This window comes from Typopeltis vanoorti, chromosome 11, assembly GCF_054136105.1.
Source record: "Typopeltis vanoorti isolate ZY-2024b chromosome 11, IOZ_Tvanoo_1.0, whole genome shotgun sequence".
In the NCBI taxonomy this organism is placed as follows: Eukaryota; Metazoa; Arthropoda; class Arachnida; order Uropygi; family Thelyphonidae; genus Typopeltis; species Typopeltis vanoorti.
This window is the reverse complement of record NC_143559.1, coordinates 110029038-110042219: the sequence shown is the minus strand read 5'-3', so window position 1 is coordinate 110042219 and position 13182 is coordinate 110029038. Positions and strand designations below refer to the sequence as shown.

General features: G+C 35.3%; 1 protein-coding gene and 1 non-coding gene across 2 annotated transcripts in view; one reads left to right on the top strand and one right to left on the bottom strand.

Annotated features, from left to right (window-relative positions):
• The window catches only part of LOC150101930 (potassium channel subfamily K member 18-like), a 104055-nt gene continuing 90873 nt past the window's right edge, over positions 1-13182 (bottom strand). Inside the window, exon 2 of the mRNA XM_090400449.1 lies at positions 1-1801. Coding sequence (XP_090256575.1) covers positions 948-1801 — 854 coding nt within the window. The 3' untranslated portion in view covers positions 1-947. The remainder of the gene's footprint in view (positions 1802-13182) is intronic.
• Positions 5506-5587, top strand: TRNAS-GCU (transfer RNA serine (anticodon GCU)). The gene has a single exon. It is a non-coding gene; the product is annotated as a tRNA-Ser (tRNA).

Below are 13182 nucleotides of genomic sequence, written 5' to 3'. Positions count from 1 at the left end.
TTTTAACTTTATTCTTACAGTTCCAATTATTAAACCATAAAATGTCAAACATGATTTTGTGGTCTCAAAATACGCTACATAATTTTTTTTATAAATTCATTATGTTGAAAATTTAATAACATCATTGGATCTAATGAACATTACCTAATGAGCACATTTTCTATCAATGACAGTTTTTTTTTTTTTTAATTTGTATTTCACAAATTTCTCTTGTTGCACGTTCTGAATTTTTTTTTATTAAGACAACTTCAGGAACATACCGACTCACTCTTCATTATTTCGCATGTAGCACAGTCAGAAGAATTATCTTTCTTAAGTAACTAAATATATAACTTCAGTATGTATTTTTCTCCATTCAAAAATAATGTCTGAATGCAAGACTGACTCATCAGTGTTATTTAACGGAATGCATAGGAAGCAAGCAACCTATGTTGTGCGTCCCTGGTAGACCTCTTTCAATCTTAAAAAAAAAAAAAAAAAAAAAAACACTTTTTGAATCTTTCATCACTTATCAGCACCAACTTGGTATATGGACATTGCTGTTTATTTCTGCGATACGGAATTCGTCAACAGCAGTATACGTGACCATTTTGAATGTCTAGAAAATGTCGCCATCTTTGAGACTGATATTTGATCACATTAGTCTTTTTTTCTGCAATAGCTTTTACCTTTCTTTATTTTTAATAACGTGGCTTGTTTGTTAAAGGTATAATGAGTTATGGATGGGTATTCTTTTGTTGTTTAGTTCATTTGCACATCATTTTTACGAGAAAGACTTCCTGGTACGCTTCTTCTGATCAATACGTTATAATACCTCATCTGAAAGCATTCACAGTCGACTCTCAATGGCTGCTTAATATAGCAGTAATCACGATTACCTTAACTTCAGTTAAACTTGAAAAATATCCAGCATAGATATCAATTTTTATCATAATCGTGTTAATTCATTAATTCTCGTCATTGTCTGCTAGAATACCAAGATTCCTTCCAAGATTCTTACACTTAATGATCACTTCTTCCTGTACAAGATTAAAAGCCATGGCAATCACAGATAGCCCCAAGATTAAATAGAAGCAACAGATAATCAATTTTGCTTGACCGGATTGAAACTGTGTGTCAAAAGTGGCAGTTCCTGGAACAAGATCCCCAAATCCAATTGTACTCAATGTAATAAAGCAAAAATAAGCACCGTTTAAAAAACTCCAATTTTCCCACAATGAAAAGAGTGTGGCGCCTGCGCATATGTAAGCTGTAACAAGAAGAAAGACCATATACATTGGTACTCTCTCCTGTGAACCATCTTTAGTTAAGTAATTTTGATCGATCACGATCAATTCGTCTTGCTGCCTGGAAGGAGACACGTTATTGAGTTGCGAAGATTTTGTTGAGGATGGTAAACTGGTCGGAGTTGTTGGAGTGGTACTGCTGGAATCCAACGTCTTTTCTGTACTGTGGGGTGGAGAAGGAGCATCTCCGTTTTTGGTCTCATCGCAATGTACATTCTCCGGTACGATGTCTACAGTTGCAACAATGGATTTTTCATCTTTCTCTAAGGCTAAATCTGGAGAAAATGAAGAAGTCTTTTCAAGCTGTTGGGATATCATGACATGATGCCGTTGACTGGGCTGTCGACGTGGACTTCGAAAAAGAAAACATACGTGAGAATAAGTAAACTTGAAGGAACGAGCAAGGAGATCCCCAATGTTTGTAAGGCACATTAACATCAAGGGAATCCCTAGAAGGGCGTAAAATATAGTCACTACTTTTCCCGTTTCTGTCTTGGGAGCGATGTTTCCATAGCCTAGGGGAGATAAACAGTAATAAGAATTATTATTAAACACTAATAATGCAGTCAGAGACGCAACAAAAAATAGGAGTGACATCGATGATACCACAAAGCACAAAATCCGTATCCAAAAGATTCCTTGATGCGTCTCTGACAACAACAACAATAAAAGAATAAAAAGTCAAACGGCTATTTTTTCTGGTATTTTAATTTAACAATAAAAGAATTTATTAAAAAAAATAATAAATAAATAATGTAAGAAACACTCAAGTGACCTCATTTACATAGATGCATATATGACATATAAGTTAACTTTGTTATACATTCAATAGAAAAACTATTGAAGTTTATTAAATATAAATTCTTTAACAAAAATCAACATATTTAGTATATTTTTATCACTCTATATATTATGAGTATACTGAGTATTTTACTCTACCTAAGAGAAGTCACTGGTGGTGTTGTGTAATCCGTACTTCCCACTGAAGTACGATTGCCAAATTAATTTATACTGCAAGTCGGTCACAACTTTCACATGCATTTTTGCGTACTCGACTCAAGGCTGAGTGCAAGAATACGCTAAAAGAGGGGCTAATTGTTATATTTTTTCAACGCATCTTTCTCAAAAAAATTTAGTTAATTCTTGTTCTTCAGTATTTACTTACTTTCATAATTCCGGAATTAACTCACGTAAAATATTCTTTATTAGTAGAATTTTCGCATGAGTATCACAGGCATCATCAGTACAAGTACAAAGGCTAATTAAACAATTAAATTTAGGAAATTTAACCTTAGGTGGCGCTTTGCGAATATACCAGTAATTGTTTAATTAGCCTTTGTACTTATACTGATGATGCCTGTGATATTCATGCGAAAATTCTACTAATAAAGAATATCTTACGTGAGTTAATTCCGTTATTATAATAGTAAGTAAATACTGAAGAACAAAAATTAACTAAATTTTTTTGGTTTACAACCTATAGGTTGTAAACTATATAGGTTTACAACCTTCGTGGGTGGAAGCCCACATAAGAAATAATAAAACATTGTAATGAGTAGTATAATAAAAATAATTTAAAAAATATACGGTAAAATATGTCAAGATAACTTTTCCCCATTAACTGTCACCCTTTCTACATGCTATACCGTACATCCTAAAGCAACCGCAGGTCGAGATAAGAAAATGCATAAATGCTGACCTCATCTGGCACATGAAAAGTGGCTTGAAATCGTGGAAGTGCTGCAACTTTCGAAATATACATACGCATTGTAAGTACAGTGTATACGTGTTTGGATAAAATATCAAAATTACGGTAAAAATTAGAAAAAAATTAAACATGAAAAACTATTGTTTATTATCGATAAAATTATACAATTTAGTATAATTCAGAATTACTTAAAAATAAAACCCATTCCTTTAATTGTGATTAAATTGCAATTTTTGGATATTTAAATCCTTTTATTGCAATGTCCAAATATTTAAAGACGGAGTAAACACGATAAGCCCTACGAACACTCTACTGCTGGCGCAGACTGCATATAAACAAAGTGGAACTGCGCGACGGGCAGTGCCGCATTACGCTAATAGCTCGTATCTCACTATGACGTGCATATGTATGCGCGCGTAGCAATATGACACTGTGGTAATCACAGTGCTGCTAGCGTCCTTCGCCCTCCTAAGTGCTACAAGATGGATTTTTATTATTTTTTTATACAAAATAAGAGAATTGTATAGGATTGTTGATGATGAAAATAAATATTACACGCAGATATAAATAAATTAATAAATATATTTATGTATCGAGAAAAATTGAGGGTGCTGCAGTTTCGCAGTGCCTATGCACGAGTCGCCCATGCCCATGACATCATATATTTATATAAAAACTGGGTCAACTTATCGTATTAAAGGAACTTTAGAAATCAAGTCATTTGGTTGACACCATTGTTAATTTTTCTACATTCCAAAAACTAACATTACTCAAAAGTATTTTTGAAAACACATATTATATATAACATCCAAATTTACTAACAGGATATCGAGACATTCACCTCAACATTTGTCGGAAAGGCTACGTAAATTGCGTGTCGCTACTATCGTCCGTATGTATAAGAAGGACATGTGTTTTATCATCTCATACTGCTTGTTATCCATATACAGCAGAATCGTGGTCATAACAATTTTCGCTCTATTTTAGAGTAAATTGACTCCTGCTGTTTCACAAACGTTATGGTGCATTTGCAGTTTTCAAACATGGACCGTATTTAATATTATCCACTCTTTTTTTTTTTCATTGAACTCCTGTTGTCGAGAATTTAAGATAAAAGCAAAAACTATAAATGGCATTAACCTTTGTTGAACCTCCAAAAATAAGCCATTACAGTAGTACAGCAATGTGATAAACATTTAATCAGTATTGCGTCGTAAAATAATAACAGGAATCATTGTCGTTATAGCACTGCTAATATGCGTACAAATCTGCTTACTTATCGGTCATTACTGTTATCTGTAACCGTATTTTTATCGATGACAACTATGATGAAATTGAGATCAGCGGGTGTAAACAACAAGCACCATAAAAAACAGCAAGAACTATATTTCGATGATGTCGAATTTGAGACACGTTAGTGTATTTAACGAAGCCTCGTTTTCGTCTCAATGTGAGCATCAAATTGAGACGAAAATACAACACTGTAGTAAGTAATACATTCATACAGTTGTCCTGATCCGATTCGAGACGATTTCAGAACTAGAAGTTTTCATAACCAACACAAGTTATTTCTAAAATAATTTTATCCATTATTCAAACAAGTAAAGAGAAATCTTTCTGAACGTCTCTTTTCCCTCATATGCTATATTTAAATATCAAGTAGTAAATATGTGTCGCCATCTAGTGGTTATCGAACAATATTAAATCCCCAAATATTAAGTCCTATATTTCAGTTTTGATTCACCATTTCTTTTTATTCACTATCATTATATTTTAGAGGATCTCTGGGCTATGATGCCAAAATGGAGGTTCACAATTTATATAATGAAATAAAAAAAATAAATAAAAGAACAAATTATGATTATTGTTTTTAAAGGGCTTTCTTGTGAAATGGCTGGAAGCATTTGCTCATGCCAATGTAATTTTTTAAATCAATTTCAGTACTCTAAATAATATTTTAGAGAATAAACTTTTAGTACTAAAAAATGGACAATATTCCCATTGAGTTTCACTCTTTTTTTTAAGCACCTCCATAGCGCAGAACGGATGTATATTGCTTCTTATGATTGGAAAAAGGCCTGGGTAGGATTTCTCATCGTGACGAAAAGAATCTTCATATGGACTTTTTCAACTGAAGGAGAGTTAGCCGATCTCATATGGAGGTAGTAGGGATTTGTTTTTTTTCTGCCGGAAACTGAGGTTTTTCATCTCGCGTACAGACAAATCGGCCATCAGAACACATGAAATTTACAGACAAAAAAAAGTATGTTGATAGTGGGGATGGGCGGTAGATGGCGTTGATGCTCGCTGTGTGTAGTAGAATTAAGTGGTAGGGGAGATGGTAGAAATAATAATAATAATAATAATAATAATTTATTCTTCAATAATTTGTCTCGCTTGCAAAAGATCCCGTTTACCCATTCTTCTTGATAGATGCAGCCGATTTAGTTTTCGAGTTGGTCTTCATGGACAAGTTTTCTAGACATTCTTATTCTGTCACATATAATTTGTGACGAGGTGGCCGAGTGGTTAAGGCGATGGACTGCTAATCCATTGGGGTTTCCCCGCGTGGGTTCGAATCCCATCCTCGTCGATATATTTTTTAACAGGAATCATTATCAAGGTCTTAGAGAAAATAGTCAAGAGGAAAATACAAGATTGGATAGAAGAAAATGGGATACTGTATCGGGGACAGCATGGTTTTGTGAAGGGTAGGTCATGCCTCAGTAACTTGCTCACGTATTATAACACAGTGACGGCTGAACTGGATAAGGGTAATGGGTTTACAGTGATTCTGCTGGACCTTGCTAAGGCCTTTGACAGGATACCACATGGAACTCTAATCAGTAAATTGCAGCATATGGGAATGGACATAGGGTTGGTGAGATGGATAGGAGGGTGGTTGACGGAGAGATATCAGAGAGTGGTTTACTCAGGAGTAGAGTCCACAAGACGGCCTGTGACTAGTGGTGTACCACAAGGATCTGTTCTTGGACCACTGCTGTTTAATTTGTTCATAAATGATATAGGAAAGGATCTGAGAGGAACAGTTCATTTGTTTGCGGATGATGCGAAGTTGGGTAGGGCAATAGTGAATGCAGATGATGTCAAAATTTTGCAGGATGATTTGGATAGATTGGAGGTCTGGGCTAGGGAGAATGGATGTCAATTTAATGTGGCAAAATGTAAGGTTATGCATTTTGGGGTGAAAAGATGGGAGGCAGTTTACTGCATTGGTGGAACCGTGCTCCAGGAAATTGATGAGGCACGAGATTTAGGAGTGTTGGTGGATAAGGAATTGAAATTTAGGGGACACATTGCAAAAGTGGCCAAATCAGCTCATCAAATCACTTGGTTGCTGAAGAATACGTTGACAAGCAGAGACAAGCAGGTTATTGTTCCTCTGTATCGAGCCTTGATAAGACCTCATCTCGACTACTGTGCTCAGATTTGGTCACCTAGGTTTCTTCTTGATGGGGAGGAGGTGGAGAGGATCCAGAGGCGAGTGACCAAGATGATAGCAGGTCTGTGGAATGAACCGTATGAGAACAGGTTGAGGATTTGTGGGTTGCAAAAATTGGTTGATAGGCGGAGGAGGGGAGATATGATTGAGACATTCAAATTACTGAAGGGTTTCTATAAAATTAATTCAGAAGATATTTTTGAGAACAGGGCTGGTTGTGGGAGGACTAGGGGACATCCATGGAAACTGGGCAAAAGTGTGGTTAGTAAAGGTGTTAGAGCTGGGTTCTTTACTTTTAGAGTAGTGAATGAGTGGAATGCGCTCCCTGAGTCTGTGGTGGATGCTGTGACAGTGAATGAGTTTAAGGCGAGGTATGATAGATACTGTATGAATGTCGAATAGTTGTGATGAAAATGATTTGGGGCCTCCCTCGATGAGTCTAATGACTCCCTGGAGTTGCCCGTAATAATAATAATAATAATAATAATAATAATAATAATAATAATAATAATAATAATAATAATAGTGGGGATGGGCGGTAGATGGCGTTGATGCTCGCTGTGTGTAGTAGAATTAAGTGGTAGGGGAGATGGTGGAAATAATAATAATAATAATAATAATAATTTATTCTTCAATAATTTGTCTCGCTTGCAAAAGATCCCGTTTACCCATTCTTCTTGATAGATGCAGCCGATTTAGTTTTCGAGTTGGTCTTCATGGACAAGTTTTCTAGACATTCTTATTCTGTCACATATAATTTGTGAGCTGTGTATCAAATAATTGATAGAGCCCAAGAGTTTCATTACTTCGAAATATGTTCAGTCCATATGTTCAGTATATTCTCAGACTGTTCCTATTATTATTATTATTATTTCGTCCAGTAAACTAAAGAAAATTAACCGTAGCACCCACGCTATTTTTCATACATTAAACATAATGTCAGGATTAGGGACCACAAGATGGTGGCACTTGTATAATTAGTGATAGTCTTGGGTCAGATACCGGTGGTGACTTAACTTCCCCCTCAATCTCCAAAAGTTAAATAGGGCTAAAATGGTCTCGCCCACTCCCTATATAGGAATAAAAGGCATTAGCTGATTTATTATTATTATTATTATTATTATTATTATTATTATTATTATTATTATTATCGCAACACATCAGGGAATACAAGAATGAATTATCACTAAAACATTCGTTTATTCCCTTTAGGAACAGGAGTTAGAATTTTATTTTATTAATGGCATCATAATTGCCATCGTTGTATGATTTGTGATAACGTTTTAACATTCTACCGTCAGAAGGAAGACGGTTATAGATTGGGCTACGGTCGTGGACTAGAGGAACTTTTCCTGAGGTTTTTTTTTCCCCGAAAGTATCGTCTTAAAAGAGTTTTTCTTTTTAAAGCCAGATATGCTTGAATTCCATATGCCATCATTTTACGTAGATGAAGTATGGAATAAACGAGTGGACTTGAATAAGTACTGAGAGTATGCAAATCCAAGTATGAAGATGGCAATATTCTTGAATATCATCTTCAGAGAAGAAAATACAATCATGGCTGTTTTGAAGACAGAGAGATCACGTCCTTTGTCCATGTCGATCAGCAAGTTGTGATGAACAGTAGGTACACCTCCAGAATCATGTATACTGGCTTTCACCATTTTAAAAGCGAAATTTGGCGGGGTGGAGCGACTAATTGTGAAATAAAGAGTTGGACACAATGTTTTGACTAGATCATGGAGTTATTGAAGTAAATTGTGCAAACAGGAGAGATTTCAAGAGAAACTACTCGTATACAGTTCTACTGACAACCCGGTACCTTTACTGGGGTTCGCAATAGTGATCGCCACAATTTTGCGTCATTCATTTTTCAATACAAGTGACTAATACTGCAAAAGGAAAGTGAAAATAAAGTTGTAGGTTACAGCGCGTACACACACACACACACACACACACACACACACACACACACACACACACACACACACACACACACACACACACACACACACACACACACACACACACACACACACCACACACAGCTGCGATAACTAGTCATACGAGAGTGGCGACCAATTGAACACTGATCGCGATCACATTAATTAACTGAAGTTTAAAATGTTTATTTGAGACTGTTCATTAACATGTACTCTTTTCATTTGTGCAGTCCAAGTCGCCAAATTAATGTTCTTTAGCAAATATTCTCAGCGGACTAGTTTTCAATCTCTTAGTTAAAAGTATATAACAAGAGTTGGTTATAACATTATTTCTTGACTGTGGTACAGATTTTTCATTATAACCGACGTCTACGTTATATTATTATTATTATTATTATTATTATTATTATTATTATTATTTTTATTATATTTATTTTCGACCTTCAACAAGGAGACATAAATCCATCTAAGGTGATAACAGCATAGACTCCACCAATTACCATATTCAAAATTATCCGAATTCATATTTATACGTGTATGTACTACATGCATTTATATTCCTGAATATAAATATAATGAATACCAGAGTTGAAGGTTGTTTTCATGTCTGCGAGGTGAAATCCGGAGTATCAACTATCAAAGTTGATACTCCGGATTGCTGTTGCTATGTGGATCTTAAAAAAAGATCCACATAGCAACAGCAGGAATTAAAGGTGACCCATATACTGAATAATCATCGATCTAGTCAAACTGATACACCAACTACGAAATTCATCACTAGCTTGTGAGTATCGCTCATCTTACATTCTTCCTTTGATTCATATCTCACCATTTTTATTATTATAAAAATAAGAGTGAGAGCTCAAACATTGCACTTATCTTCAATCCATATTCTCGTCTTCGTTTTTATCCCCCTTCTTACAGCTTATACCCAAAGCCTGGAATAACTGCTAGCAAAGGCTAACATATTCCAAACTGATTTTGAAACAGGAAGTTGCTTCGTATCCAAATGAAAATCAAGTTAGTTGGTCTGTTACAAAAGCTACGGGATAATACGATGGCATTACTACCTACAGGAAAGGTCACTCTTATAGATTAAATTATACTTGCATTTGTTAAATGTCCTCCTACCGTTCCAAACATAAAACATTCAATGCTATCTTTTTGTTTTCCTGTCCTGCCAGAAGGAAGTCGAAACTTTTGGTACTCTACTGCCATTGTTCCAACTGTTCTCAAAGTTTGTGCTCCAGAGTCGAATCCTGTTCCATGTCGCCATTTTATTCTCATCTATTCGACCAACATCTAACCTGGAAGGCGGTTTATACTCAACCGATTCCTTAGGAAAGCAATAAATCTGATCTCACTTTCTAAACGTCTAATAATTTAGAATGAACTATAAATCTCACTTCAATTCTTTCTAAAGTAATAAAAAAAAAAACTTCTATCCTACCTTGAATCCTACCAGCAAATAAACGATCGTCAGTATAGACACCGCCATTGTCGATCAACTGCTCTTTTCTACCTTACGTTATACACCATTGGTATATAATGTAACTCATTGGAGTATAACGTAAGTGAGTTAGTCGATCTCATGGAGGAGTGACATAGTCTTTTCTCCAGGAAACTAGGGTTGCTCATCCCGCAGAACCGGCAAACCAGCCAGAACATCAAATTTGAAACATATTGGTCTCATAGTCTAAGTTACTACGGAAGTAATTCCAAACAACTACCGCTTCATCGCATGTGCTGGTGAATAGAACTTTGTCCTGAAAGTAATGATGGTGTTCCATAGGGCTCTGTTTTTTTTTTGTTTTTTTTTCTCACCTACTCTTTTCCTTTTGTATTTCAGCGATCTTCTCCGAGTAACTACAGATACATCACAAGGTTTTGCTGATGCCCATACACTACACTTCGCTGTTCCATTTAACGCAAATAACAAAAACTTTCAGCACATCAAGTTCTACAATTCTAAAATCTGACGTCCAGGCCATTATTTAATGGGTTTCTGAAGACGTTGTTCATTTAAATCCCAGTAAAACAATATTGTTTATATCTCACGAATAGACCAGAAGTAAAGAACCCAAGTCTGACAAAAAAGTACAGCTAGAAGAAAATGACTTAAATATGTTACGTGTTAGCTTACACATATTGCAAATATTGTCTCCTCGGCATTTAAAAAAAAAAGCTTTTTTTTTTCTTTCCTTCAAGCTGAACAGCTATGAACTCTTTACTACACACAAATCTGTCTAATCACTGAATACTATCTCACATTTGGGGTAGTGACCTTAAGAGTGCATTAAAAATGCTTGTCGGGGTGCAGAAGCGAGCAATTAGGTTGAATGATGACCCATCACTCACCAGTTCTTTCTACTCTCTTTCACACAGATCATTTTCTGCTGCTGGCAACATTTCCCACAAAAATTTCCATAGTCATTGTTCATCAGAATTGCCATCAATAATTCTTCTCTCTCTCTCTCTCTCTCTCTCTCTCTCTCTCTCTCTCTCTCTCTCTCTCTCTCTCTCTCTCTCTCCTGTAAAAATATTAAAACACGTACAGCAGCTATTCATTTCTCCATATTTTCTGGCGCTGCTGTCATTTAAAAAACAATCTTCCCTCTTCTGTATTTCCTAAAGAGCCCTTTTAGCTTCTGCAAATCCAATATTAACAAGTTTCTGCTCTCTCTCTCTCTCTCTCTCTCTTTCTCTCTCTCTCTCTTTCTTTCTTTCTCTCACCGTTCTGCTCATCCACTGTAGATTGTATTAGACTGAACACTCTCTGGTGAATGGGATTACCATAAAAAAAAAAAAAACTCGATTTATGATTCCTGAAAGGAATTGCCTATAAATAAAGGTATTATCATAATTATTTAGGCAACGTGGGATTGAGCTTAAGATTTCCTTAATGATAAAGCAATTTAGATCTCAATTCCATTGAGTCATTGTGCATCATCAGGATATAGTAAAAGAGAAATATTCATAACAGGGGGCCCAGAGCTATGACAGCTGATGGAATTCATCATGTCCACCTTGAAAGGATACCTGTGGAGTCGTGTCCCACGCAGTGAGGCTATTCTAATAATTCACATAACATGCTGTTACACGGATATCACTGATACACTGGTCATTTGGAATATTTATTCATGACTGAATAAATAAGAGCGACAGTCACATGAGAACCCGAAGAATTTTAAAATTTCAAGACATCTCATGCTAACGAAATAATCATAAATAAATGTATTTACTGTGCGACCACAGATGCGAGACCCCTTCGAGACTTTTGCGCATGGCAAAAGAAGGCGAATCCATTCCGATAATAAGGTAATCAATGCGTTTCGTGGGATGAGTGTTTATTATTATACGTCCGAAAATTAGCCTTTTCTTTCAAGAAAATTCTACTTTTCTAAGTGGTAACTATTTCGCTTGTACAACAGTTGCAAAATTTTACGTAAAATCACGTGATTTCGCGTATTGGTGACGAATTCGTGCATTCTTTATTTCTTTCTCCCCTTCCAAATGAATTGATTCTTTTTGGCACTTTGCCAGCCGCGGATCTCGGATCTGTGGTAGGACAGTACATACTAATTAGCTTTTATGTTTTGAGAGAATCGGAAGATTAAGCTTTCTAGGCGTAAACCATGTTCAAAGAAAACCAATTACACTTACACTGTATCCAGAACCAGAGAGAAGTTAGGAATGTTTACGTCACGATACATCATTTAGACCTGTTCAACACGCTATGGAGATGCGATTAGCTGTCCATGATTACAAATATGACATTTAGAAATAGAACTAAGCTATTGTATAGTAACACGGCATTGGACTTACCATAAAAGATGTGGGAAAAGGTTACGAATATCTTAGAATTGAATGAAACCCATTTTCATTTTAAGTTCATTTAGAAATATGGTGTAAACAACTTATTAGAATAAGCTGATTATAGAAATATAAAAATTTTAAAAATATATATTTCGTATGGGATCACACGTTTCAGATCAAACAATAGTTTACATTTCATAAATCTGTTGTGAATCTTTGATTAACGTATGATTATTTCGGAAAAAAATATGTCCTAAACATTTGTTTCACAAAGATGTTTTCTTTTAAAATGCATTTACAGTCGTATTCTAATAGTGGTCGTCTCTTCTTTTAAATAAAGACAACCCAGAATGAATGACAGGGGCGTACACTCACTTCACCATTATCTGATTGCTCTCAACAAGGTGAAGTCAAAGGCGACGAAATAAGGGTGAGAGAACTTGCGCCAGAACCTAGCGAAGAGTGACACGAAAGTGACAGAATGCTTGTTGAGATATCCTAGAGTGAAAAAATAGCACTTCGTATTTCAACAATATAATTAAATATATTGTGCATCTATGTTTAGAAACTCGGATAGTTTTTCCCCTCTGTTTATCAGGATGTGTTCGTTACATTAAGGTCATTTGTTATTGCTATTATAATAAGTTGAGACACAAATACGCTGCTAACAGGAAACAAATCTTTTTGAATAGTAAATTAATTTCAGTAATCATATATATATTTTTATATTTCGTAAATTATTTTAATTATTTAAATTATACCTCAGTTAATGAATTTAAAGAACTATTTCAAATAGAAACATAATAAACAGTATAGAATCATAGTGCAAATTAACTAGAGTACACACAAATAATAAACAGACTAATTAATATTAGCGGGCGGTAGATGGCATAGCATTTAGTGGATTAAGTAGTATATACAGCAGTTGTATGGAGTACACTCCTGCAATGAATTACAGGACTTCAT